We start from the raw sequence: 26,872 nt of genomic DNA, 5'->3' as shown, positions 1-26,872 counted from the left end.
TGCGTGTGTCGTCTGTGATGCGTGCATTCGCCACCGATGCCAAGGATTCAAAGGGCACTGGCGGACAAGAGCCTGCAGCGAACGACAAAAAACCGCTGTCGGAGCTTCCTCGTGGAAATTTCTCGTTGGATATTGATACCACGTCGGTTCTTGACAAAGGGGCGCTGGAGGCGCCGAAAGATGGCGAAGGAAGGCCGCGCACCAATGCCAAGGCGCGTGGCCAAGGCACGACCTCTGCGGAAAAGAGCCGTGGTTTCATGATGCGTGCTATGCTTATCGGTTCATGTTTTGTTGGTGCATATATGGTCTGGACGCTTGGCCGCGACTTTGATGAGCACGAGCACGAGATCTTTCACGACAAAGATAACATCAATTCGTTCATCGGACGGCTGATGCTGCGCATCCAAGCAATGCGCGAGACGGTGGATAAGCCCGTATGGGACAAGTTGTTGCCAGACCCACTGCCGTTCCCATATTCGCGCCCATACACTCTGGTTGTGGATCTTGATCAGCTGCTGGTTGCGTCCAGCTGGGATACCGCAAATGGATGGCGCACTGCCAAACGCCCCGGTTTGGACTACTTTTTGGGCTACCTGTCGCAGTGGTACGAAATTGTGCTGTTCACCTCACAACCCTTTTATGCGGTGGACAAGATGCTTGAAAAGCTGGACCCTGACCGCCGGTACTTTGCCTACCAGCTCTTCCGTGAGAGTTGTCGCCAGAATGGAGGAAAGCTGGTAAAGGACATCAGCCACTTGAATCGTGATCCACGCAAGGTGATTATTCTCGACATTAATCCCGAGCACGCCGCGCTGCAACCGGAGAATGCAATCATCATGGACCCATGGAAAGGCAACAAAGACGACCGCGAACTTCTTGCGCTTGTTCCCTTCCTCGATGCAATTGGTATTTACGGTGTAGAAGATGTGCGCACGACACTCAAGGTGTATGAAGGCAAGCACATCACCACAGAGCATGCCAAGAGCGAGGCAATGCTCAAGAAGCGCCACGAAGAAGAATGGCAAGCAAGGAAGCAGCGTCTCGGTGGACTTTCGAGTTTGTTTGGGAGCGTTTCTACGGGGCACTCTACCAAGGAGCCACCAAAGACACTGCTCGAAACCGAGCGTGCCCGCTTCCACCAGGGCTACCTGGAGGACATGAGGTTCTGGAAAGAGAACGGCGAGAAGCTGCGCAAGGAAATGTTGGAGGAGCAGGAGAAGCAGTTGCAGCAGATGAAGATGAATGCGTGGGACGGTGTTGCACGCATATTTGGTGGCGGTGCAGGCACGCCCCCGCCCCCTCAGGAGGAGCCTGCGCGGGCCTAATGTCCTTCCTTGTAGCGTGTAGAGGCAACCGCATTGCAGATGACTAAGCACTGGTGGCTGCGCTGTGCGGTGCGGTGCATTTTTTTTTGCTTGTTTGCTTGCCATGGCGGGTGCGGCGCAGGAAGTGCGCAAGTCGCTTTTGAAGCTTGCACAATCATGGCCGAAAGACCCGCTGCGTCCAAATCTTGATTTTGGAGAGGCGATTCGCCGTGCGACCGAGACAGAGCTGTCCGGTCCGCAAGCGCGGAGCAACGTCGCCGAGGCGCGAAAATCGCTCGCCGCGCTTGAGCGGATCCGCAGCAGCGAGAGTCTGCGCGAAGTGCGTGCAAGTCGATTCTTACCGCTTACCACAGTTTCCTACTCCACGCAATATCATACAGCCGGTTTCTTCCCCGCATTACTATACACAGCTCGTCGAGGCAATGGGACGCGTCTCCCGCGGCCAGTCGGTAGCACCGTCGGCACTCCAGCGTGTACGTAGATTCTTCGGCATGTCTATATAAAAATCGGTCGCTTAGAGAATTATGCGTGCATGTTAAGCCCCGCTTGCTCCTTCACCGTGAATGCTAGCGCGCCCGTGTCCAAGCCGTGAGCGAGGTTCCGGAGACATGCGGTCTCCATGTTCGTCTGTGTCTGCAGTGTCAGTGTCCCGACGTGCGGCACAAGCAGCGCCTTGGTCTCCGAGAGCGCCACCAAGCCGGGATGTATTTTTGGCTCTTCTTCGTACACGTCGAGCCCAGCGCCCGCGATTTCGTCCGTCTCGAGCGCATTGACAAGCGCCGCTTCGTCCACAACGGGCCCACGCGCAGTGTTGATGAGCACGGCGTGTGGCCGCATCTGCTTCAACTGCTCGGCACCGATCAGGTGATGCGTCTCGGGCGTCAAAGGGCAGTGCAAGCTCACCGCGTCGCTCTCCTCGAGCAGCTCCTTGAGTGTCGCGCGGTACGACATCTGCAGGCCCGCAGGCATTCCCACAACCTCGCGCTCATTCGCAAGACGGTTGCGGTTGTGGTAAATCACGCGCATGCCAAGCGCATTTGCTGCTTTCCGCGCGAGCTCGGATCCGATGCCGCCTGCGCCGACGATACCGAGCACCAGACCCTCTGGATTTGAGGCAGTGGTGAACGGAAACTCGCTGTTGAACACGCCCTTGTGCAGCTGTGCCATGGCGAGGGGGAAGCGGCGGAGCGAGCCGAGCAGGAGGAACAGCGCCGTGTCGGCGGTGGGTGCATTCGTGACGACGGGAACGTTGGACGCCTGAATACCGCGTGCAGTCAGTGCACCGATATCCAGCTGATCGTAGCCGGCGCCGTTGTGAACAATGAACTTGAGCGATGGTGGGAGCGCATTGACAAGTTCCGCATCAAAGCGGCCCGAGATGCGGATGGAGCGGTTTCCGCCAAAGTGGCGATAAAGGCCCTGAATGTTTGCGTACGGACCACCGGGTCTAAATGCCTCAATCAATTCGGCACGGTTCGTAGCTTGGTTGCGCTTAGCGTTAGGGGATACACAGGACGTACAAAGACTTGCGCTTGCGTCTCAAGACGCGCCAGTTCATTTGCCGAAAGCAGAATATCATCCATCAGAAGCACCTGTGCCGTCTCGTTGGAATACATGCGGCGCGCATGGTCAAAATGGGTGCGCAGCGAGCGGGCAGCACGCGAGGTAGGCAGAATGCGTGGAAACATACGAAGGCAAAGAGCGTGCCTCCACATGCGAACCTTTTCTCTCCGCCAGCGCCATGGCGTCGTTGGCGAATACGCTGCTCGAGGCGCTCGTCACGCTGTTATGTATATTTGATGTGTATCGAGCACTTCTCTGTGCGCCTGTGCCCGCGCGTCGCGGTAGGTATGCGGAGCGTATGCGAGGAGATTGGGGCTTTCCTGTCGCGCACACCGCGTCTGGGACTGTGCGTCGCGTGGGATCCGCGCAACGCCGCGCGCAGCTGGCGGATGCGCTCATGGAGGCAGGTGTCTGGGGCATGTACCTATGTGCTAGACCGTTTTTTAACGGGGTGCTGCCGTGGATCGTGCCTTTTTGCTCCATGTTCCAGGGTGTTTGGCTGTTGTGGATGGCGGCCAATCGGCACTCCGTACGTATCTATGCTTGTGCTCATGGCAGGCTTCGTACTTTATGTACCGACATATTCTATGCCCATGTCTTCGCTCAAGCGAAACGTGGGTGGATAGCATCACGATATGGGTGCACGGGTTACTCCCTTTTTTCGCGCGAGGGCTGTACGTGCTAGCATGCAGCATCGTACCTGCACGCGCACTACATGCCTTGCTCCGAAGAGAATCAACCGCGCCTACCTTTACTGCACCAGCTCCGACCGTGACGCCGATAAAGTCAGACACCCCCATTTTTCCGGGTCAATTTTCGCTACCCAAGACGTCTGTGCGCGCAGCGGCAAAAAACGCTCGTTTGGAGATAAGTGGGAGGCGCAGCGTGCGGAAATCACCACCGCGCATGGCTATCTCATCTCCTGCAATGTCGCCCGACCGCACGCCGACGTTGGCTCGGAAGCGCACGCAACCGTACGCGCCAGCGCTCCGCCCTGCCAAGCGAATACATGAGGTGGAAACCGCGCCGGCTCCGGACACAAGTTTGACTGCACATGAACCTCCATCGGGCACAAAACGCTCCCGCAATGTGTCGCCGAGTGGTGCCAAGAAAACGCGTCGTTCGCCTGCGCGCAAAGACGCACGTCTCCAAACCTCGCTCATTCCACGCCCACGGCGCAGCGTGAATACAAACCCAACGAAACCGACGCGCGATGCTTCCTCCGCACTACCTGTACATCACACCCGTGCTAGAACACGAAACGCGCGTGCAGTACGCACGACTGTAGACGCCCCGTAATGCTCCTTCCTCCACATGCATCGCTCGCTGTCGCGGCTGGCCATGGAATCCGCACCGACGAGCGTTGCGCCGCTAGTGATGCAACTGATTGTTGACAAACGGCTTATAACAGTGCGCATACCAGAGTCAAGCTAACACCAGGAGCAAGGATGGGGTATGGGCCCAATGATGGCACAAGCAGCGCATGCGGCAACAGCAGTACGTGGCTGCATTCCCACTTATGCAAGGTCCTTGAACAGACGCGCGACCGACCCTTGACGCAAGCGTATGTGGCACCTTCTAATCTAGCATCTATGCACAAGATTGTGTTGCAAGCGCCGAAGAATGTAAGTTTGCGCTCGCTCAAGGATAGGCTCGACGACGCCGCGCGCGGCGATGACGGCGACGAGATGCCGCCGCATTATTTATGGGTTGAGCAACCAGAAGACACGCCCACATGCCTGGCGTTTGCGCCGAACCACAAGCCTGAGGTACTCACTCGCGTGCTGAAAAAATGTACATTATTGCGCGACTAATGGTATAGGAAACTAGGTAAGCAAGTCTGCAACTTTTCGCTCAAACGCCTCGACCCGGATCGGCATCTCGGCAATGTAGAAAGGATCTTTCATAACGTAGTCCACGTACAAGCCGTACGAATCCTCCAGAGTTTTGCCAGGGTTTGCATGCGTCCGATCTGTGAGCATCACAAACTTTGTCCCTGTGGTAAGCGATGTTTTATGTGAACGTACCCGTCTCGGTCATCTTCACATGGATAAGCAGGTTATCCGCCTCCAGCACTTCCAGCCCTGCACACACCTTTCCCGGTGTCGGAGTGATGCGCGCAGAAATTGCGTGAATTCCGTGTAAAGTCCCAGCCAGCACTAGATAATCATTTGAAGACAGCTCCGTTTCTTCGTTCGCCTTATGTGGGTATTGGAAGTGCTCCGACTGGAATACCAGGCCACCCGCCTTGTTGATAATCCACAGCGATGACATGCCGCGGCTCGTCAAGCCGCAAGGTTGCGCTGGAGATTTGTAGCACGTGGATATCACGTGCTGTAAGAAGAGGTCGCGCAAAAAGTCAACGATGCCTGTTCGTGGAGCTAGTGCAGGATGCGTTCAGATCTTGTCTATGTGCTCAATGAGGGCTCGCTGCTTGAATATACGGAGGAGATCGCGCTAATTTTTTCCAGCGCATTCCCTGAGCCGCAGCGTGCGGAATGGGTTGAATCACTTACCAAGGAGGCCGCTGCAGTTGACGAGACGCAGGAGGCGGATCAGGCGACCGCCAAAGCGTGCGCACTTGTATCGAAGCTGATCAAATCCGCGCCTGGTATAGTGGAAGGAAAGGACCGTGAAATTGAGGGCTTGTACAATTTACTGTTTGCGATGCTCCAGCACTACTTTGCACCCACCGATGCAGAGTACAAGGAGCTGCTCATGCACCTTGTCAAGGTGGTCAGTGATACCTCGTCACCTGCTGCTGGCGACCGTTCTGTCGCAAAGTACCGCGTTCTTGCGAACGCATTTAACCTTTTGCCAGTGCAGTCGCCCGAGCGTGCGACGGTGTTCAATGCACTTTTTTCGCTTGCGTCGTTGAATGGCGACATGGACTTTTTGTGCTACGCGCTCGACTCGCTGCCTACATGGCTTGCGCAGTGGGAGGTTTTGCCGGAGCAGAAAAATGAATACCTTGGCATATACGCCGCAGCGCTTCAGGACTCGGAGTGTGAACCTGACCATGTGAACAAGGCGTACCAATATTTGCTCTTGCACTTGCGTTATATTTCGAACGAAACTGCGCTGTCGCAAGAGACGCGACGTGCTTCTGCGGAAAAGAATGTTGCCGACATGCTGCGACTCCCCAAGCTGTTTGAGATGGAGGAGGTGATGAATGTACCTGTCACGACCGAGCTGGACGGCACGCCGATCTTTGCCCTGCTCAAGATTTTTGTCGGCGGTACGCGCGTGGATCTGAACCAATGGGCGCAGTCTGCAGATGGCAAAGCAAGCATTGAACGATTCCATTTGGACTTGCAGGATCTTGAGCGCAAGATGCGCCTCTTGGACTTGGCGACATTGTGTGCGCGCAGTGTATCGTCTGAGGTCAGCTACCAGGGCATTGCTGAAGTGCTTGGTGTCGATATTGCCGAGGTTGAGTCTTGGGTCATAGACGTGATCCGCGCAGGACTTGTGTCCGGTAAACTTTCCCAGGTGAAGCAGTCGTTCCGTGTCTACCGCTCGACCCACCGCACGTTTGAAAAGCCGCAATGGGAGGCGCTCGAGGAGCGCCTCGTGCAATGGCAAAAGAGCATCCAGACGCTCATTACTACTATCAAAACTACACAGTCGCAGACACGCGCAAACAGTGCACTCGAGGCGCTGGATGCTTCTACGCAACAAGAGCCACAAAACTCCGAGACTGCCGCTGCCGCGGCTTCCTCGTAGTGGATATAGAATCTGTTCTGCTATCAACATGGTACGATGCTTGGTTATGAAGTCAGGCTTTTGCCCATAAACTTTCGCTTGGTGAATGCGAGCCACCAACGACTTGGAACATTGTCAATGTAGATCTTATCGAGTAGCCGCGTCACCGTCTCCTGACGCGCCTGCGTCAAGTACTGGCGGAGAAAGTCTGTGGTAAGCATTCGGTAATCACATACCTGCGTCGCTACGGCTCGCCGGCACGGAATACAACGAGCTCAAAGGAAAGTTGGCGTCGCCCGGCAATGCAAACCCATCGACAGCATGCGATGCAAGCTGCTTGCTTGCCTCGCTTTTGCTCATCTGGGACGCAGCGATGCGCGAGAGACAATCGGAAATAAACAGGATAAGGTAAATCAGCATCTGGCGTAAGTGTTCCGCCTGTAGCACATACACGATCGCCGCCGCCCTTGATCTCAAAGTTGCGGAAGAGTGAGTTGGCACGGAACAAGTCAAGGGACTCGTCCACAATGTCGGGGCGCGAAGGATCGACTGGCGTCAGCATATGCCGGAGCACGTACCTGGAGGCGGCGCAGGGCCACGACTACGCGTATTCAAGGGAAGAATTAAAATGGATGCAATCTGCCGCACATTGGGCTCGTCATTGTACGACGAGTGATACGCAGGCATGTTTCCTGGTGCGCACGAGGCAAGTCGTCGGGGACGGTGGCTGGAGGCGTGGTATATTTCCTAGTAGGCTATATAACATGTTACAAAGGGAGCGCTAGCGCACAGACGCGCTAGCAAACAGCTCGCCGCGGAGGGCTTCGTACTTGCGCCGCTGTTCCTTGTTGACGCTAGGAAGGACGCGGTTGAATGCATCCATAAAATGCTGTTGGTAAATAGAGAGACGCTCCGGTATCGCAGTGTCGTCTGAGTAGTGCAGCGGATTGGCAATATTTTCACGCAAGGCATTGACGGCAGCCTCACGGACCAGTGCAGCGAGGTCTGCACCACTGAATCCATCCGCTCGGCAATCTTCGGCAATTGCAGCGAGATCGACCGCGCTCCTATTGCCGCATGCAGTGGGATCCGGCTCGATAGCGAGCGGCGTCTTTTTCGTTATGGTTTGGAGGATATCTAGCCGCTCTGAAGCAGAAGGCAGATCGACATACAAAAGCCTGTCCAGACGACCCGGGCGGCACATGGCGGGATCAATCATATCAGGGCGATTTGTCGCCGCAATTACGTACGTCTGTACACGCGATTCCAAACCGTCCAGCTCGGTGAGCAGTGTATTGACTACGCGCGCAGACGCCTCGGACAATGTATCATCGCGTCTAGGGACCAACGCATCCAGCTCATCAAAGAAAATGACACACGGAGACGATGCGCGCGCGCGTGAAAACACTTGGCGCACTGCCTTTTCGCTCTCACCAACGTACTTGTTCAGCAGCTCGGGCCCTTTGACGCTGATAAAGTTGGCGCAACTCTCGTTTGCTACAGCCTTGGCCAACAGTGTCTTTCCACACCCGGGCGGTCCCCACAGCAAAACTCCTGAACTGGCATCCACGCCGAGTGCATGGAACAACTCGGGGCGCCGGATCGGCTGGACAATCGCCATGCTTAGCTCTTCGCGAATATTGTGCAAAGCGCCAATGCCGTCCCATGTAACGTCCGGTACTGTCGCAAAGCCCTCGCGCTTGCTGGACGGCTGAACAACACCGAGTGCATCCACGAAGTCCTGGTTTATGATTGCTAAGCGCATCAACTGCGACTCCGGAAGAGGGTCGGGAAAGCGCTCGAGAAATGTGGCGATGGAAGTGTGGCGCACAGCGTCAGGAAGCGCTTCGAAAAAGCCTGCTGAAGCAATTACGCCTTTGGACTCGGCTTCGGAGGGTTTTCCTTCAGGCTTTGCCTCCCCTGCGCTTTCTTCAACAGGCTCCACCGTATTCGGTTCAGCAGGCGCGTCCGTCTCGCACTCCATCATATTGTTCGTGCCAGGCGCCTCGTTTGTCAATGGGGCCGCATCCTTGGATAGGTCCTGAAAGATGCGCTTTACGGCAATGATCCCTGCTGCCGCGGTAAGCGAGGTAAGATCGGCGCCTACGTAGCCAGGCGTGCGCTTTGCCAGGTAGCGTAGATCAAAGTCGCCTGCAATGCGCAGTTTCTCGCACAGCACGCGCAGGATTTGTTCACGGCCCGTCTCGTCTGGTACACCCATTGCGATCTCATGATCAAAGCGGCCTGCACGCCGCAGGGCTGGGTCGAGTGCGTCGGGCCGATTCGTCGCACCGAGAATAATGACAGGGCTTCCTGTCCCTTTTTCCCACGCAAGAGTATCCATACAGGTGAGCAGTTGTGCGACAATGCGGCGCTCCATTTCGCGCTGAGCAGTGTCGCGCTTCGGGGTAATGGCATCGATTTCGTCGATGAACATGATGCACGGCGCTATCCTTTGTGCCTCCTCAAATGTATCCCGCAACGTCTTTTCCGATTCACCGGATGTGCCGGACACGATCGACGGCGCGCTGATCGAGAGGAACGGCACGTTGAGCTCGCCTGCCAGCGCGCCGGCCATCATCGTCTTACCACACCCTGGTGGTCCGTGAAATAGAACACCACGCGGGGGCGTCACGCCCGTATACAAATAGATCTCTGGATGGCACAATGGCATCGCAATCAGCTCGAGCGCTTTCGCAATCGCGACCGATGCACCGCCAATATCCCGCAATCGTGAATTCGGAGGCATATATTGCTCGGCCGTGGCACGGCCTTCATTTGATCGCAGCATCTTGCCGCGCTTGATTGACTCGGCCCGCGACAAGCGCGATTTGCGTTTCCCGCTCCTGGATGAATCTTCGGCAGGCCCGTCTTGGTTCGCTGCTTTAGCAGCTGCTCGCGTAGCCACTGCTGCTGCTGCTGCCGAACCTGGTGGCGGCTGCGCAGGAGCAGGAGCGTTCAAAGATATTTGTGTGCGTTGCTTGTTCCATCCATTCGTAATGGCCGAATTCATCCCGCTTTCTGCAAATCTGCAGCGACCGCAGGAGGACAAAAAAATAAAGCCACACTTTTCTTGCTAAACACGCCTCCACTATGGCGGCGACCGTGGGGTGTGCCGTGTATGTGCCGAGAGAGGAGCAAAGCGAGGAGGACTTGACATGGATGCAAATAGCGCTGGATATGGCACAGGATGCATTCGACCACGGGGAAGTGCCCGTGGGGTGCGTATTTGTCCAGGACAGCCGCGCCATTGCGAAAGGACGTAACCGCACGAATGAACTTTTGAATGTGGGTTGCGTTGGGATGTATGCTGATTGTAGGCGACGCGACATGCCGAGCTAGAGGCAATCGACGAAATTTTACAGGACCAGTCACCATCGGACCCCGATTTTGGTACGAGGCCGCACGACGGACCTCCTGGCGATAATCCTATGCTGCGCACGACACTGTACGTGACAATCGAGCCGTGCTTGATGTGTGCTTCGGCGTTGCGCCAAATTGGCATTAAGCGTGTTGTATTCGGTGCAGGGAATGAACGGTTTGGAGGCAATGGAACAGTCCTCCCAATCCAGTCGAGGTACGCCTTCATTCACAGCTTACGCTAGCGAATACCTACGTAATAACCCTCCATATGCGTCTTTCGGTGGATACCGCCGCGAGGACGCAATTATGATTTTGAGGCAATTTTATCTTACAGAAAATACCAAGGCGCCGAAGCCAAAGACCAAGGCGCGGCGTGTTCTCAAAACATCAATCAATCCCCCGGGCGTGTCCATGCACAGCCCTTCAACGGCCAGTCACGACTAGTGGAGCAAGCCTGTTATACTCGTTCACGGATTACCCTTTGCATACCTAGATACCCTCATAGACTAACACAAAAGCGATTCACCTAGGCCGGCACGGACAAGGGAGCAACCGACAGCGATCGTCGCCTCGGCACACTTAGGCTCCAGCATTGGGTTGACCTCCACCATGTCCATAGCAACAAGTGCGCCAGTCTCGTACAATGCCTCGCAGATGTAGTGTCCCTCGCGAAATGTTAGGCCGCCACGAACGGGCGTACCTGTGCTGGGCGCAACAGTAGGGTCCATGGCATCTACGTCGAACGACAAATGGATGGGTCGATCACGGCGGTTCGTGTTGTTGTTAATATGGTCGAGAGCCATGTCGACAACCTTGCCGATGCCGTACTTGTCCACATGGTGCATCGAAAACACCTTGATATTCAAGTCCTTGAGAATCTTGCGCTCACCCTCGTCGACATCGCGCAATCCAATGTACACCAGGCGGTTCGGCGAGTTCACGGGCGGGTTCGGCAGCCAGTCTTTGAATGGGGCCATGTAAGCACCGTCAAGACCCAATGCAAATGCAACAGGGCAACCATGCAAGTTGCCCGACGGAGTGGTATTGGGTGTGTTGATGTCCGAGTGTGCGTCAACCCAAATGACCGCAGCACCAGGATGTGCACGAGCGACGCCGATCATCGAGCCAATGCCAAGACTATGGTCGCCGCCAAGTGTCACAGGCAGCGAGCCAGCCTTTGCATGCTTCTCCACAGCAGCAGCAAGTTTCTCGCTTGCCAAAGATACAGAGCGAGGATTCTTGAGTGTATCAATGGAAACGTCGTTCCGTGCAACGTTGTTCACCTCGTCCCAATCAATTGAATCGTCCTGCACCACTTTCCAGCCAAGACTCTCCAATTGCTCAGGGAGACCAGCAGCAACCAGTGCATCAGGACCAAACTCTACGCCATTGCGTGGCTGTCCACCGCTGAAAGGGAACTTGATCAATGCGGCCGTGTCGGATGAAATATATCGCAGGTTGGGAGCCATGATCAGTTGGAAATCAGAAGAAAGCTGGGCAGTGCCATATTTTTTCTCGACTCCACATTGCGCGTGGAACTCGCAGTGTTGGTTTTTTCGCAGAAGCAATCGTGGTATGCAACAACACGCAACTGAGGCGCTGGACCCATCTATACAAGACTATGGAGCAGGCGAGAATGAAATGCTATCTCTGTCAGTACAAGATGTTCTAGTGATCGACCAACCTATGGATGACTCGGAGGAGGTGCCAGCACTACGGAGTACCAGGCCAGCATTCAAAATAGCGATGGACTGCGACAAGCCACCAGTATTTCCGGCGCTAGACAGTGCTCAACGACAAATAAAAAAAACGCCTCCATCAAGCCTGGGTGGACCGCGCAGTGCTTCTTCATTGCAAGTACCCTCGGGGCCAAAAAGTACGCTCGGCTCACTGCGGGCGCCACCAAAACAGACTTCCTCGCGCTTGGACGCGCCTGTGGCTCGTGCCAAGGTAGCCCTCGCACCCGGATGTAGTCCCTTGGATTGGGCACGCCTTAAAAGCTCTACGGACCTTCGGGGCGGCGTTACGACGCTGCTCCGTATACCCCCTTCCGAATTGAAACAACACAATACAAAGGAGGATGCGTGGACAGTGCTTCTGGGTAAAGTGTACAATATCACACCGTATTTACGATTTCATCCAGGCGGAATTGATACTTTGATGCGTGTCGCAGGGCGGGATGGTACTCGTCTATTTTGTATGTGTATCACAGGGCGCAAGGCTAACACTAGTTTCGACACACGCATGGGTGAATTTTGACGCAATCATTGGAACAGCAATGGTAGGAATTTTAGTATCTGAGCAGACGTAAAGCACCAGCATGGTACGCACACAAGTAAAAATAAACAATACACATCATTTATGGAACGAGCCTCTGCCACTTGACAACATATCGAGTTTTGTTCTGGATACGCTTGTATACAGTGGCTGCAAGCGGCAGTGCGATACAACGTCCAGTGTACTCTGCAAAATAAGAATACTCTTTCATATTCAACTCAATGACATCCTTTACGTTTAGCAACACACCAGACTAACTCCAATCGTCCTGGTATCCCCATGCACAATAAACGTTGAAATATTACTGTGCACAGATCACAAATTACAAAATGCTCCAACTCCATCGGCGGCCGCTGTGCCTAGTCCGTCGCACCAACGAGCCTAGTTTTAAAACGAAACAATTATGGCAGTTACACAATACGGAAGTTTTGGTGAATGAGGAAAAGCACATCAACATCAGGGTTGGAAAAAGGTGAATTTATAAAAGTGCAGTTAATATAGCAATTTAGCTCTCTTGCTTGATCCTGTTGATCAGCTTCTTGTCACCGAAGCCAAAGGTGCTCTCGATGAAACCAGCAATCACCTTGACCAAGCTCTCAAAGCCTTGCCCGATGACATTGGGGTCTTCCAGGGGGTTGCCAACGCGCGTGTGAGTAAACCCACTAGGAAATGACTTTCCTTGCATGCGATCCCTAATAAACATGATCACGTTGGGGAGGTTCGTAAGCTCAGAGGTAATGTGGCCCATGAGGAGGTCTTGCAGCTCTTCAAACTTGACGTCGGCACCATTGTCAGCCCAGCGGTTAGCGGCAGTGAGCGCATCACCAAAAGGAATAACTTCGTCATGCAGGCCATGGAAAATGTACACGGGCGCCTTGGGCGCCTCATCCGCGTTAACACCCAGGACCAAAGTATCCGTAATCTTCGTAATGGCTGGATCATACAAAATCCTCGCGCCATCCTCGACGAATGCATCCGACTGCAGTGTCCTGAATGGGTACCTGAGAAGCACATCAATCATGCAGTGTGTCCTGGCAAAGTCGATTGCCTTTTGGCCCTCTTTCGTAATGCGCCCTTGCGACCCACTCCTTGACGGACTTGTACGAGTCCAGGATACCGACTACACCAGCCACGGCAAATCCAGCGAACACGGCCTTTGTCAAGGTTCAATACAGTGCCTGTAAGGTTGGCAGGTGTACCTCCCATGGACCAGCCCATCATGTTCAACTCGGGTGCATAGTTCGGTTGCAGGCTGGCGGCCCAGCCGGTAGCAATGGCACCGCCAGAGTAGCCGTAACCAACAACCTTGGTGTTCTTGCTGAGACCAAGACGGCCGTAGTTGAGAGTCGCACGCACGCTATCAATCGCCATCCGACCTTCCATGCGGCCAACAGCAAAGCCTTGGTTGGGTCCTTGGTAGTCAGGGATGGTCAAAACGTAACCTTCGTCCAGAAGCGTGGTAAACAGCAACTGCTGGTACGTCAAGGCAAGATCGTTACCAAGCTGGCCTCCGCGGCGCAGTGTGTACGAGGGAACACACTGGGGACCATTTGCATCGATGTACACGTTGTAGTCCACAAGCATATCCTTCTTGGCATTGTTGGGAACAATAATGGTGGTTACGGTGGTAAGGGGGTCTTTTTCGTAGGCACCGGTGGTGCGGTAAAGGAGTTCGTAAGCTTCGTGGTACTTGTAGTTCAGTTCTTGAAGGAAAGCAAGCTCAACCTTGCGGGTGCGGAGGATCGCGCCCGGCTCTTCGTTTTCCCAACCGTTATCAGGTTCATAAAAGGTGTCTTTACCGGGAGGTTGAACGTTGGCGCGAGGAAGGAGCGGCGAGGCGCTCACAAACTGCAAGACCAAGCAAACTAGCACGAAGGGGAGGAGACGGAACATGAATGTTATGCTTGCAATAATGCCAAGCTACGGCCCTTTATATTGCTTCCCTAGTGCGTCTGTTTACCTTCTTTTGGAATGCCGTGATAGGGTTTGAGTGTATTTTTGGAAGTACATTTAATGTTTTAAAACTGAGTAATATGGATTTCTTTTTCTGTATCATTTTGTTGGCCAGATTGAACGTGCTAAGCAATCTTTCCTCGCATGTAAATGGTGGATCTCTGAATACGGAGACGATGCGAAGCGAGCAACGATTATACGCAAATATTATTGAGCCAAACAGCATATTAGTGCATAAGCGTGTATATGCTTAGGTAATTATATATTACAGAGACCAGAAAACTAAATCGGCTTTTATGCGTTAAGATAGATTGGTTGGCCATTCATGGTATCCCCTTGCAGGAGTGTACGTCAAGCAAGGGGGAGAGTATATAAATGCCCGCCACTTTCGAAGCGAGCTGTAGTTTAAGTTAGATTTCCCATTCAGTTTACTTTAAGACTTAGTAACGGTCCCTGACGCAGTAATTGTAACATACCCTAGCAACGTGTCGTACAATCTACGTTTTATGACAAAATCGGCGCATTGCCGGTGACGTTGAGGGATGGAAGCGCATCGTAAATGTTCGACTGCTGTGTCTCTGCCTGCTCGCCTCGTGCATTACAAATGAAGCGTAGCTGCGTTGGCTTAAGCGATGCAAGGACCATGTCCAAGCGAGGAGTATCGACGTTGTGCTTACGTCCGAGCTTGACGATATTGCCGAAGATAGGATCTAATTCCATAGGGCGTCCATGTTCCAAATCGACAAGGATACTTGGCTTGAAATAGCCGGGAAGGAATGCGTCTTCCTTGGTATCGAAAAATGTGTCTGGGTTGCGCGAAAGCCGAACTTTTGCGGGCGTCCCAATTAGCGCAAGTCGGTATGTGTCGTCTAGCAGTTTTGCCGGCAAGCGATGCTCGTTCAAACCAACAGCGCGTGCCACTGCCAGGACCTCGAGCATCAGGCCACGAACGACGCCTGACGTGTATGGCAACGCTTCCGCAGTGAGGATATCCCGGAGTGGTGCACGAGCAAGTGTGGAAAGTGCGCCCCAGCTCGTATTCCACAGCGCTAGTGTAAGTAGAAAAACTGTACATACTTTTATTCCAGCGGAAACTCGCGATGTCATTTGTATCTTCCACGCTGCTGCCGCCCTGGCGCATCGTACTCGTCAGTAATGTAATGGCATCTGCAATGGCATTCGGTACTTGAGCCTGCAATGGCGCAGGGTACAAACCGAGACACAAACGTTCTAGTGTTCCATGCTCGATTCGCGATCCACCACCCAGCAGTGTGGTTGCAACCCAAGTCACACCACTAATTATAGCGCGAGCAAGGGGGTTGTTCGTGTTGACCAGCGTGTCATACACCCCTTTTTCGATATCGACTCCGTTCTGGATCAGGACGATGTAGGGCAGCTTCACCCTGTCCATTTTTTCAAGGTACGGATAGATCACATCACTGCTCGGCTGCATGTCTGAGACGCACTTGTACGTGCACACAATGTAGTCAAATTGCAGACCCTTGACTTGGTCGGGCGAGTGCACTACATGGTCTGGCCGGTACTGCTTGTGATTGCCAAACTTGCCAGATATAATATCGATCCCGTTTTGCCTGACCATATCGTAATTGGAGCGGCACACGGCCGTTACATGTGCACCGCCGCGATGCAAAATGTACGCATAAAGCACGCCTACACCACCAAATCCAAGCACAAGTGCCCTGGGCGCAGAAGTAGTCATGGCGAAAATATTCCTGGCACAGTGCTTCTCCACATGATGGACGCCGCGCCTCCGGTTTTCTTGGCAGTGGATAGTGGGGGGACAAAGACGCAGGCGTGCATTGCGAATGTCAATGGCGATATCATCGGGACAGGGATTGCAGGCCCAAGCAACTACGCGGCCCTCGGGCCTGTCGAATGGACCGCCGTCATTATGGAAGCCATCCGGGGCGCAAAGCGCGAGACAAAAGGACGTTTTGCGCGCGCTTGGATCGGCTCTGCCGGTGTGACGTGCAACACTGACGAGAAAGAGGCAGCTGCACACATTGCCAGCACCCTTTGCATCCCGCTGGATACCGTACAAGTAACCAATGATACGCAACTCTTGTGCACCCATCTAGCTACCAAAGGAATTGTTGTCATTGCAGGTACGGGCAGCGTCGTCCAAGCGTTCCAAAAAGACACCCATGGATTATTTGCACCAATACTACGTGTAGGGGGGCTTGGCCCTTTGCTGGGCGACGAAGGCGGCGGTTTTGGTGTCGGCCGCGAAGCGCTGCGTGCAGTACTGTACGAAGAGCCCGGCACAGAGCGATTGCTTGCAGCCATCCTGGATTCGTGGCATCTTGTGTCCAAAGAGGAGCTTCTGGCCGCTTCATATGCACATATTGGAAAATTTGGTATCCGTGCTACACAATCGCATATTGCTGCACTCACGCCGTGCGTATTTGCTCTGGCTTTTGACAAAAAAGACGACACTGCGCTGGCCGCGGTAAAAGTCCAAGCTACAGAACTGGCGCGGCAAATTGCGCGTGCAGTGCTAGCGTGCGGAATGCCAAGCACAGTGTGCATTAGTGGGAGTCTATTTCGAAGCGTGCAGTATACTGCTCTGCTCTTCGACCTCCTCGCGCAGCGAGGCATCCAATTTGCGCATGTAGCCCACAGCACAAGTCCGGCACGTGACGCAGCGGTTGCAATGAGTACAACACATCGACATTAGCATTGTATATATAATAATGAGGTTAGCTTTGCCACGTATATCTAAAAAATACAACATGTTATCATTTCGTGTCCATATTGGGTGACACAGAAGACATTCGATGACGCTGCAAAAACCGCGCGGCAAATCGTTGGCGTGGACTTGCAGCGCGCGCTGGCTCTAAATTCGTTTCACCCATACCTTCGCCTGCATTCGAAGAAATTGACGAGCGGCGGCTGTCAATGAAAGGCGGGTTCGCCGTGTTGGGCTCTGTACCCAGCTCCTGGTCGAGATCCATCGAGCTTCGTCTTCCGACCAGGCCCTTGAGTGACGTGGTGGACCAGTTCCGTGCCCGCAGTGCAGACCAATTGAACGAACTGCTTCGGTTCAGTACATGTTCCGAACCTTGCGGCGCTGGCTCCTCTGTTGGCCCATTAAACCACGACTTGGGATTACCGATGCTCGAACGCGATCGTGCAAATGCACTGGCTTGCTGCGACATCTGCGATGCCTGTGACGGGCCCGCCATAATGTTCGGTGTCGTACACACACTTGCAGCGTTGCGCTGCGTCGTCGAATTGCGGTGAGTCAGTGATCCAAGTGCAATTGCTAGGTCGTTTGGATCCGCTTGCATGCTGTTCTTGCGCGAAAAAGAACCCTTCATTATGCGGCGCAAACGAATGCCAGACAAATCCGAAGTATTCTCCATGCCGCCAGGAGACGAGAATCCAGAGGCCAGGGTGGGCGATGAGGGTGAAGTGCCGAGAGGTGATTCGACCAGCGTCGAATCCAATGAGAAGCGACTTCGGAGCGCCTCGTCGTGTTCTGTGGTGACTACGGACCGCGGAACACGCAGCGCAAGTGTTTCATTTTTGGAAAGGCGCTTCAAGTTTACAATTGCGCCCATGGTCGAGCTCAGCGATCCAGAGACATAGGAAGACTGCGTGCGCAACGCATCATTATCAAGTGAAGTGCGAGCAGAGATACACGCATCGGTGAACAGCATGCCTCGATCCAATGCGGCGCGGCGCGGCGGCGATTTGTGGCGCAAGAGGACCTCGTTACCGGTAACATTCGTCGCGGATCGACCTCGGCCCGCATTCGTTTCGTTGGCATTCGACAAAATGGAATGTAAAGGATCCTCCAATTCAAGTGTTTCGCCAGGCTCGCTCTGCAAATTGCAAGGGTAAGGAACATCCGCGCCATGAAGCCGTCTGGTTTTGGACGGTTTGTTTTCCAGTGCAGTCTGAAAAGCGTCGATCCATAAATTGCACTCTTTCTGAGTAGAGGCAATCATTTCAAAGTAATGCCCGCGCACACGAATGCGGAACGAGTTCGGGACGCATGTGTCGTGTGCAACAGTGCGCTCGAGGCTTGCTTCCGCCAGGGGAAACCAAAACCGCGCCTCATACGTGTGTGATTTACGCACTTTGACCATCATTACGAAATCGGCAAACAAAAAACAGCCATAGTACTTCAGGGGCAGTGGTATTGAGAGTGGTGTAAGGGTGCGGTGGTGGTGCAAGACATCCAAGCTCCCCGCCATCTTGCATTCCCCTAACGAGGCTAGTAGGGACGGGGAGAATATGGTGCAAAAATTTAGTCGAGACGCAATCATCTCGGTGAGCAGCATCGATTCGCGTATCTTGCTCGCCTGGTCGACAGCCAGTGTGACGTTGCGCATCTGTTCGATCGTATATTGTAGCTCTTTCTGTCCCACAAGCGGCGAATTCTTATGCAGAGTTTCGAGAATGATCGGATAAAGACAAACACGCTGGATCGGCTTGATAAAAAAATCGCGAAAAAGCAGGCGCCTTTGCGCGAGCGTGCGCGGTGTGACTGGAACGCCAGTCTCTAATGCTGTACTGGACAAGTGCTGTTGTGCCGCTTGTGCCGAGCGCATGCGGAAGAGTTCCCATTCACTCGAGTGCTGTTCGGCGGCATCAATATGTCCCAGCGCTTCCTTGTGTTTCGCACAAAACTCGTTGTATATGGTGAAGCGCGGTGCAAACTGCACAAAAATTTGTGCGCATTCAACGACAGCGGTGTCGACAGCAGCAGAGGACAGGGTGCCTTCGTCCGTGTAGTTCTCTCCTTTGACACCCTGGATAACCTTGGAGAGCGAGTTAGAGAGCTCCTTGTGCATTATCAAAAGTTGGTCCGAATTCCGGATCACGGTTTTTATCCGTGTCTCGCTCTCCGCAAAATAGGGGACATGCTGCAGCTGTGCAAAAAAGACATTCACCAACAGGTCCAAATCTCCCGCGTAGTTCTGCTCCGTCTCTGCCAATTCCACGAGGGAATGGAAGCGCTTGGCGTCACGTTTCTCCTCGTAGTGTTGGGACGGCGTCTCGGTCGCGATTTCTGCATTCGCCGAGGTAAACGACTCTGTATCGCTCTTGGAGCTCGACTCGTGGCTGACTGAGCTAAACGAAGAGGCATTCGTGGGCGATTCCCGCCTGAGAATCGACCCTTTCAAATCCAGTGCTGCGTTGAGCGAATTCGCGCCTGACTCTTTCGTCGAGGTAGAACTTGCACGGCTGATGTCTGTATCAATTTCAGGAGAAGATGTGTCTCTGTTCATTGGTATATATCCATACCCAGCCGTAGAGTAGACAAGGGGTCCGACATTCGCAACCGAGTCAAGTTGGGCATGTCGGAATGCACGCGGAGCGACAGACCCAAATTGCGCCCCTGTCCATTTTTCCGTCGGTAGCGCGGTAGAAACATCCGTTACTATGCGTGGTGGAGCTGCCGTTCGGCGCTCCTGTGAGTACGATATGCTTCCTGAGTCCTGCCCAGACGCAGGAAGCTCATGGCCGGGGTCGGGATTTGACTCTGCAGAGTGGGTCTGGCTAGAGTACAGTTTGTTTTCCGCGGAAATCGTTACAGAAGGGAGGAGCGCCTCGGATGAAAAAATCTTTGAGGGCAGCCTTGTTTTCGTGTCGGTACTCATTGGTAACGATCTCGAATATCAAACCGGCGTGCACAGCACACTGAAGTTAAGAGTGCGATCAAACTGTCCGTAGGAGAGAAGCTTTTGGCCGTGTCTCCTGCGTTGGGTTTTGCAGAGAAATGTGTCTGCGAAAAAGAAAATCGCACCAAACTTTAAATGCACGGGTAAACAACGTAAGAGTCCCCAAGCGCACAGGGTTGGGCAACACTATTCCCGCCTCTGAACAGTCGCAAAATAGGTACTCCTTCTCCCAACTTACCTTACTTCAGGCGAAAGGGGTATACAATAGCAAGACTTCCTTCGAAAGTCTGGACAAACAACAACTGGCAGTCCCTGCGCCACAAGTACCTAGCCCAGGGAATGCAGTTGAAATGAGTAGTAACAGTCATGCAGGGTAAGCATGTTTAGCCAATGTATCGTGACCAAAAAAGTCATGCATCAAAAATTTCCGCACGCGATTTGTCAATAATTCAAAATCGGCGTCATCGGGCCCAAAAGGTGGCTGTGTGGGCTGTGTACATTCGCGCACGGAGCACTACACATTGCGCGCGCGGCTAAACGAATTTGTTCGAGTATCGAATAACTAGAATTTTGGACTAGACTAGAAAGATTAAAAGAAACGGTCCATCATTTTGAAGGACATCTCCACACCGACGAACACTGCGGCATTTGCAGGGAAGGCACGCGCCATCGCAGGGCCAAAGCCCTTGAAAAGGGCGCCGATGCCGTCGGCACCAACTGTGCGGCGCGCACAGTCAAGGAAGCTCTTGTAGGTACCTTCGGGAGCACCCTGGAAGCGCGACTTGATCACGTCCGGAGGAATTGCAATACTCCACATGGCCATACCCGCAAGACCTCCGGCGGTAATGGTCGTACCAATGTTCAGGTTGCTAGGGTCCGAGTTCTTGGGCGTGAGCGCGCGTTTGGCAGCCTCGTAGGCCACAAAGTACGCAGCACTTCCGGGACCATCACGCGCGAGCGTCGCACCAGTGCCCTTGAAAATGGAGCGCAGACCGCCCTCCTTGTAAAGCTGGCGGACAACGTCGAGGGGACCGTTGTACGCGGGGCCGCTACTGCTTTGGCCCTGGAGCTGCAGTAGAACCTTGACACGTTCGGCGGGGCCAGCGACAAGCACGGTGGGGATGGCACTGAAGAAACCGGCAAACGCAAGCTCGCCGAGCGAAAGCTCTTTGCTCTTGCGGTTGGGCGTAGCGGCGAAGACCAGCTGCTTACCCATGTCGTAGGACAAAAACGAGAGTGCAAAGATGGGCGTGACACCAATCAAAGGTGGTCCCATACCACGGTAAAGACCCCTAGCGCCATCGGCAGCGATTGTCTTTTTCACAACATCCATTGCGTTGGTGTATGTGCCCGGCGGGGCAGTCTGGAGACGCGTTTTGATTAGGTCGAAAGGATGACCGACAAGAATGGCGCACACACCACCAAAACCACCGGAAACAAATGATTTGGCCGCTGAAGCAAAGCCGGTAGGTTCCTTTTGGAGGGGGACTCCCTCTGATGCAGCATCGTCTGCCATGGTATTATTCCAAACAGAAATCAGTGTCTCAAGCGGGGAACGCGCCGGACCGGCTACAGTCCCGGCACGTGGACCCACGTGTTTAAGTTAGATAGCGGCGTGCATTGTTGGCCGTCCGTGACTGCATGGCCAGGCATGGATACTTTCGCAACGCTGCCAGAGTTTTTTGAAACAGAGATAAGCGAGAGCGTGCAGAGCCGTACGGATTTGCTTTCTTCGTTTTGCGAGCTGGGACCTCCGGATCTCTGTCATGTCATCAAGGCGAGCGGGCGGAAAGAAATAGGTTCATACCATACTGTCTCGGGTGTGGATGCATCCTCGTCCGCCACACTGGCGACGTACATTACGAGTCTTTCGTATGAGTTGGAGCAGAATCCGGCATGGTTTAGTGGAAAAGGACAATACAAAATAAAAAGTGGGATGTACTGCTGCTTCAATGCTTTTTCGCGCATGGATTTGCGCGTGGAAGTGTATATTCCCGGCAGTGTGCAGACGTATATGGTTAATCCTCGGGGCGAACGCTTTGCGACGAATCCAGAGATGTGGCAAGAAACATATCTATCCGCTGTCTTACGTGCAATCATGTACTCGGACGATGCAAATTACAAGCTCGCAGGATACAGAAAATTGGACCCGGTCCCAACGATGGAGGACGAAGTCCGTTTCCTGCTTGCTGCTGAAAATTTGTTCTTTAAGGGATGGCAACTGGGAAGCGACCCGGAGATTCAAGTCGCCACCGTCGTGCACAACCATCTTTCAGCTGGAATCTTGAAATACTTTGGCGATTCTGGGCGGTACGAACAGGCGGTCAATCTGTTCGAGAAGCTCTGGGCGCGTGAGCCGGACGTTTCTGCACTGGTCTCAAAAGCTTACCTTGGCATGAACCAAGAGGTTAAAGCCGTGCAGATCATGCACCGTGCTCTCCAGGAGAATCCACACAATTATGTACTGCTGCATGTCCAAGCTGACTTTTTACGGAGCAAGGGTCAGCTGGAATGGGCAATTAAGCTGGCAAAACAGGCTGTGGACTGCGCCCCAAGCGAGTATGTAACTTGGGCTAGGTTGGCCGACTACTATGTGGACGCTGGAGAATGGGCTGCAGCGCTGTTCACTTTGAATTCTTGTCCCATGTTCACGTACAACGATCGCGATTTGCACCGATTGCCGCAGGCTGCGCGGACACACTTCCCTATCCGGAAACTTGCGGCGCAGAGCAAGCTATTAAACGAGGAAAGTGCGAATGATAACAAAGTGGATCCTGCGCTGTTGCGTCTTCCTGCACCTGCGCTGCGCGGAACATTTGCAAATGCGTATGGAATTCTTACCAAACTAGCGAGCAAGATTGGTTGGGACGTACTGCTCAAATGCAGATCAGAGGTATTTGTGATGGAGGAAGAATACCGCACTCAGACTACGGAAAAAGAAAACAACCAATTCGCCGCACCTTCGGAACCACAGCAAGCGGCAAGCAGCCGGGAAAACGGAGAGCTTTCCCTTGATCCAATTGGTAAGAAGGATGGAAAGAACAAGACATCCGACCACTGGCTGTCTTTCACTCAAAAGCGACTGTGCGAACGATGGCTCGACAACTTGTTCATGGTGCTCTATGAAGACTTGCGCGTATACACAATTTGGCGCGCGGAACTTGCGCATTACCGCTCGCAATCGATACCGATCCATAAGTCCGCCACGGACTGGGAGATCCTTGGCGAGCTATCCCTGCGTTTGCACCATGTCGATGAAGCGTGTGATGCATTTTTGCAATGCGTTACCCAAAAATTCAGCCCGAGAGCGTATCAACGTCTTCTGGAGCATTGCACTGAAGTTGGGAACATCGAGCAGAGTCTCTCCATGGCCATGTATCTCACTGCATATAACTACCGGTGGTACGCCGATTGTATATTCCCGGGAACCATTGCAAAGCATATATTTCAAATCATACGAGAAGAAGGCTTAGGGAAAGTATCTAATACGCTGATCTCCATGAACCCTTCCCCGGCAATGCTCAACCTGATGCAGCGGTATTTTGCGTACGCACAAGAATTCCGCATTGAGGGCTCCAATATGTAAACTTTCATAATCCGACTTCTATATTAGCCAATTGCTATTATTGCGCCATGGACTTGTGCCTTCCTATCTGACGCAGTCTCGAAGGCGACACGTGTGCAAACACTTTGTGCACGTTTGCAAACACTTGATGTCCCTTGCTTAGGAGTACGAAGCCATTAGATTAGCGTCAATTAAGCGAAATATTATGCGCCTTTATCGTAAGCAGGTACTTGTTAGCGAGCTGATAGCTTGTCAAACCTGCCCGCACGAGTGCCAAACAATCTGGTTCAAATTCTCGGCATTACCCGAAAAACATTTGGGGATACTTGTACATGTGATTGGTCGATTGTCCAGGAACGTGGGTTTTGTTTGCGTGAGTCAATCTGAAACCCATTCTTTCGCCAGTAATTGCCATGCACATACGTGGAAAAAATGACGACATATTAATTGTAAGCATTTCCCCGAATACATCTGCTCTTGCTCATTGTGATTGGCTCTAGTAATGGCTGACTGTCAAATTTCCTCATGTGGACTTAGCGAGCAAAGTAAATTATGGAGCCGAAAGGGTGGCACAATGCGAAATAGGGAATATATGTTGTGATAGTTATCGTTTGTCCTCGTCTGGCTGCGAAGACGGTGACTTGGCAGCCACCGACGAGTCATTTAACTACATAATACATCGGTATTACCTTTGTGTCCCTTTTTATGCGCTATGTCTTTCTCTGACGGCCGCGTCCCAATGAAGGGCATTGATCGTAAGAAATGGGCGTTGGAAGAAGATGAACTCCTTACACGAACGATGATGCAATATCAGAACCGCAACGATGTACGTTGGACGGATGTATCGCCTCATATTCCTGGCCGCTCTGCGAAAGCTTGTCGGAAGCGGTGGGTCAATGGTTTGAACGACTGCCTCAAGAAGGGTTCATGGACAAAGGAGGAAGACGCTAGCTTACGGGAAGGCGTGGAGCTGTTCAATTGTGACTGGTCGCGGATCGCGCAGCACGTCTCACACCGCTCTGGAGATCAGTGTAGCAAAAGGTGGCGAGAGGTACTGAACCCCGCTATCAACAAATCTAAATGGCATCCCCAGGAGGATGAACTCCTTTGTGAACTGTATCACAAGTACGGGTCCGCTTGGCAAACGATCTCAACCCATTTTGACCACCGTCCTGCCTTACATTGTCGCAACCGGTGCTGCAAGCTTCTTGAGATCAGTTCCTATGCACGTTCAAGAGTTGCTAAATCGAGCAAAGCAAAACAAGAGAATCGCAACCAGCCAGAAACAAGTCGGGATGTTGGCCTCATGACGCCTTTTTCAAGCAGTACAGAAGACGTAACGACGCCTGCACGCAACGACGCCCACGAGAAGCTGTCAAATGGGCACCATTTCCCCGGCAACCAGCTTGACAATTCCACTCTACACACTCCCAATGTCAACACAGCTATGACCATGCCTCCATTCTACCAATTGCACGACTTGTCGGATTTTCAAACGGGACACGAGCAAAAAGAAAATGAACGCGCTACCGGTGTTCTTAAATCTCTCCAAAATGTGCAAGGATTTAGTTCTATTTCGCATAAAGATCCGCCTGCTGCACTAAATTTGGGCCAGCTACAGTCCTTGTGCATTCCACAGGACAACATGTTCGTACCCTTTCTGGAATCCCCACCTCTCACGTCAAGCCTGAGTGCAACCCCAACGACTCCTTGTTTGAGTGCATCTATGATGCTTGGTAACTTCACCGGCTCCGAAACGGGCTCAATGCCATCAATAATGAACACCATGGTTTCTCAGCAATCTCCATGTAACACGATGGATATGTACACCTTGCCAGAACTTTTTGATGTGGGACCAAACGAGGGGTTTAAGGGCTGGGATTCTTCTCCGCAATCAATAACATCCTTTGGTATGCACAATATGGGCTTGCACACAGGGTACCAAACCCCTGCTAACACTCCGCCTTGCTTTCAATCAAACGCATACCAAAACTTTATGGATCCTGTGGCTTTCACAACAAACATGGCTTGCTCCCCTGGTAGTTACTTTTAGATAAAGATGATACAATGCATTTTTCACAATAGACATTTACGAAATCCATACTTAAACAAATTTGTACTCCGATTCCCGAACATAAATGTATACCTTGGAAACAAGTTCGGGAGGCAGTCATATAGGCATTACGCGTATTTCGCGCTCAAACCGAGCCCGGCAATAAAACTTGTTTCCAGTAAGTTGCTATAAACAATATTTAATATTGCAATTTTAAATGTAAACATGAATATTTGTTTATAGATTCACTGTATATTTGAAATACATATACAAATTTTATATTAATTAAATACAAATTATTTTGATATTGTTTAAATCAATTTAAATTTAATTTTTTATTTTTAATAGTACATTTTTTAAAGATAAATAGTAAATTTGTAGTATTTAATAATATATTTTATAATAATAATATTTGTTCAACAGCATATTATGTTTTAATGTAACCAATAGTATTTATTTGCTATCTATTAATAATAATAAGTGTAATTTAAAATTATTGTAATTTGTAAATAAATTATTTTCGTAATTATAATTGTTTATTATAGTGTATTTATTTTGCATGTGTGTTTGTTTTTACGTATATTGAATTATTTATAATATCTATTCCGCTTTAATTTAGTTGTATTCATGGGGAAGTGATTTAAGGAAGTTGTTTTGAGTAGTAAATTATTGCTGTTCTTGGGGGCTTGCTTGTTTCATGCTGAAACGTGCGAGGTTCTACCGTAATGTGGCTTTGGTGTATTTTCCTACGGAATCATTCGGCCAGAAGCATTGTATGAGAACAGAATGCGCACAGCGGCTTTTTTATGTATAGTTTCACGATGTGTTGCTTATGGGAATTTGGAAGTGGTTGTCATGGTCGTTTGCTGCGTTAGCGTCTTGCATTAGATGCGAAAATACCTATTCCAAATGTACTCACAATATATACAATGTGGACTTCTCAGTTCGTGTCGAGCGGTGTTGCTATCTGCATGTTTGTAGCGGCCTAGTTTTTTACGCCGCTGTTCGGCGTGGTAAAAAGTATGTTGTACGATGCATCGTGCTTCTTTGCAGTTTGCAAGCATGTCTGACCATTATTGCTGCAATCAGGTTTTATAAAACGAAGGCAAAATTGGTTTTCAGCGTCGCTCAGGGATTTGCAATCTACAGGTATAGTGGAACATGTGAACATTCTTTGTGTAGCGTAATAAATGCCATATAGTATCCTGCTAGCAGCAAATAACAAATACCTCGTTTTTTATGAAAGCGTTTTGCGCTGTGCAATGTACATTCGTTTAATGGCACATGTGCCTCAAACAGGTTTGCCGATCCACTTGCGGCCAGCACCGACCCATTCAGACAACCGTGCCGACTACATGACACCTCTGGCACGCCGCCTAGACCAACCATCTACTACAGCACTCTAGCAATATAC

The 26,872-nt window shown here is 52.1% G+C and overlaps 13 protein-coding genes across 13 annotated transcripts; 4 read left to right on the top strand and 9 right to left on the bottom strand.

Annotated features, from left to right (window-relative positions):
• Positions 1-17: 17 nt before the first annotated feature.
• Positions 18-1,325, top strand: TIM50 (mitochondrial inner membrane protein required for protein import; the record flags this gene model as incomplete). Its single annotated transcript, XM_056207690.1, has 1 exon — positions 18-1,325. The coding sequence occupies one exon, from the start codon at positions 18-20 to the stop codon at positions 1,323-1,325; it is 1,308 nt and encodes a 435-aa protein (XP_056063665.1).
• A 522-nt stretch (positions 1,326-1,847) lies between these two features.
• On the bottom strand, positions 1,848-3,013 carry MVES1_002869 (glyoxylate reductase; the record flags this gene model as incomplete). The annotated part of the gene is made up of 2 exons (XM_056207689.1): positions 1,848-2,816; positions 2,846-3,013. The coding sequence occupies 2 exons, from the start codon at positions 3,011-3,013 to the stop codon at positions 1,848-1,850; spliced, it is 1,137 nt and encodes a 378-aa protein (XP_056063664.1).
• Positions 3,014-4,714: 1,701 nt separating this feature from the next.
• MVES1_002868 (uncharacterized protein) lies at positions 4,715-5,162 on the bottom strand (the record flags this gene model as incomplete). The annotated part of the gene is made up of 2 exons (XM_056207688.1): positions 4,715-4,884; positions 4,916-5,162. The coding sequence occupies 2 exons, from the start codon at positions 5,160-5,162 to the stop codon at positions 4,715-4,717; spliced, it is 417 nt and encodes a 138-aa protein (XP_056063663.1).
• Positions 5,163-5,279: 117 nt separating this feature from the next.
• On the top strand, positions 5,280-6,614 carry MVES1_002867 (uncharacterized protein; the record flags this gene model as incomplete). The annotated part of the gene is made up of 1 exon (XM_056207687.1): positions 5,280-6,614. One exon carries the CDS (start codon positions 5,280-5,282, stop codon positions 6,612-6,614), a length of 1,335 nt encoding a protein of 444 aa, XP_056063662.1.
• Positions 6,615-6,658: 44 nt separating this feature from the next.
• On the bottom strand, positions 6,659-7,280 carry ARC18 (subunit of the Arp2/3 complex; the record flags this gene model as incomplete). The annotated part of the gene is made up of 4 exons (XM_056207686.1): positions 6,659-6,801; positions 6,830-7,013; positions 7,045-7,142; positions 7,172-7,280. 4 exons carry the CDS (start codon positions 7,278-7,280, stop codon positions 6,659-6,661), a joined length of 534 nt encoding a protein of 177 aa, XP_056063661.1.
• A 94-nt stretch (positions 7,281-7,374) lies between these two features.
• On the bottom strand, positions 7,375-9,342 carry RIX7 (Ribosome biogenesis ATPase rix7; the record flags this gene model as incomplete). Its single annotated transcript, XM_056207685.1, has 1 exon — positions 7,375-9,342. One exon carries the CDS (start codon positions 9,340-9,342, stop codon positions 7,375-7,377), a length of 1,968 nt encoding a protein of 655 aa, XP_056063660.1.
• Positions 9,343-10,462: 1,120 nt separating this feature from the next.
• On the bottom strand, positions 10,463-11,425 carry CAR1 (arginase; the record flags this gene model as incomplete). The annotated part of the gene is made up of 1 exon (XM_056207684.1): positions 10,463-11,425. The coding sequence occupies one exon, from the start codon at positions 11,423-11,425 to the stop codon at positions 10,463-10,465; it is 963 nt and encodes a 320-aa protein (XP_056063659.1).
• A 1,313-nt stretch (positions 11,426-12,738) lies between these two features.
• On the bottom strand, positions 12,739-14,126 carry MVES1_002863 (uncharacterized protein; the record flags this gene model as incomplete). The annotated part of the gene is made up of 2 exons (XM_056207683.1): positions 12,739-13,321; positions 13,351-14,126. The coding sequence occupies 2 exons, from the start codon at positions 14,124-14,126 to the stop codon at positions 12,739-12,741; spliced, it is 1,359 nt and encodes a 452-aa protein (XP_056063658.1).
• Positions 14,127-14,690: 564 nt separating this feature from the next.
• MVES1_002862 (2-dehydropantoate 2-reductase) lies at positions 14,691-15,906 on the bottom strand (the record flags this gene model as incomplete). Its single annotated transcript, XM_056207682.1, has 2 exons — positions 14,691-15,235; positions 15,264-15,906. The coding sequence occupies 2 exons, from the start codon at positions 15,904-15,906 to the stop codon at positions 14,691-14,693; spliced, it is 1,188 nt and encodes a 395-aa protein (XP_056063657.1).
• Positions 15,907-15,942: 36 nt separating this feature from the next.
• On the top strand, positions 15,943-16,822 carry MVES1_002861 (uncharacterized protein; the record flags this gene model as incomplete). Its single annotated transcript, XM_056207681.1, has 2 exons — positions 15,943-16,709; positions 16,765-16,822. The coding sequence occupies 2 exons, from the start codon at positions 15,943-15,945 to the stop codon at positions 16,820-16,822; spliced, it is 825 nt and encodes a 274-aa protein (XP_056063656.1).
• Positions 16,823-16,945: 123 nt separating this feature from the next.
• Positions 16,946-19,819, bottom strand: MVES1_002860 (uncharacterized protein; the record flags this gene model as incomplete). Its single annotated transcript, XM_056207680.1, has 1 exon — positions 16,946-19,819. One exon carries the CDS (start codon positions 19,817-19,819, stop codon positions 16,946-16,948), a length of 2,874 nt encoding a protein of 957 aa, XP_056063655.1.
• A 610-nt stretch (positions 19,820-20,429) lies between these two features.
• Positions 20,430-21,356, bottom strand: CRC1 (carnitine transporter; the record flags this gene model as incomplete). The annotated part of the gene is made up of 1 exon (XM_056207679.1): positions 20,430-21,356. One exon carries the CDS (start codon positions 21,354-21,356, stop codon positions 20,430-20,432), a length of 927 nt encoding a protein of 308 aa, XP_056063654.1.
• Positions 21,357-21,806: 450 nt separating this feature from the next.
• Positions 21,807-23,426, top strand: MVES1_002858 (uncharacterized protein; the record flags this gene model as incomplete). Its single annotated transcript, XM_056207678.1, has 1 exon — positions 21,807-23,426. One exon carries the CDS (start codon positions 21,807-21,809, stop codon positions 23,424-23,426), a length of 1,620 nt encoding a protein of 539 aa, XP_056063653.1.
• Positions 23,427-26,872: the final 3,446 nt, after the last annotated feature.

Source organism: Malassezia vespertilionis, chromosome 5, assembly GCF_029542925.1.
Source record: "Malassezia vespertilionis chromosome 5, complete sequence".
Lineage (NCBI taxonomy): Eukaryota > Fungi > Basidiomycota > Malasseziomycetes > Malasseziales > Malasseziaceae > Malassezia > Malassezia vespertilionis.
The sequence above is the reverse complement of the archived record's forward strand: the minus strand, read 5'-3'. Positions and strand labels throughout refer to the sequence as shown.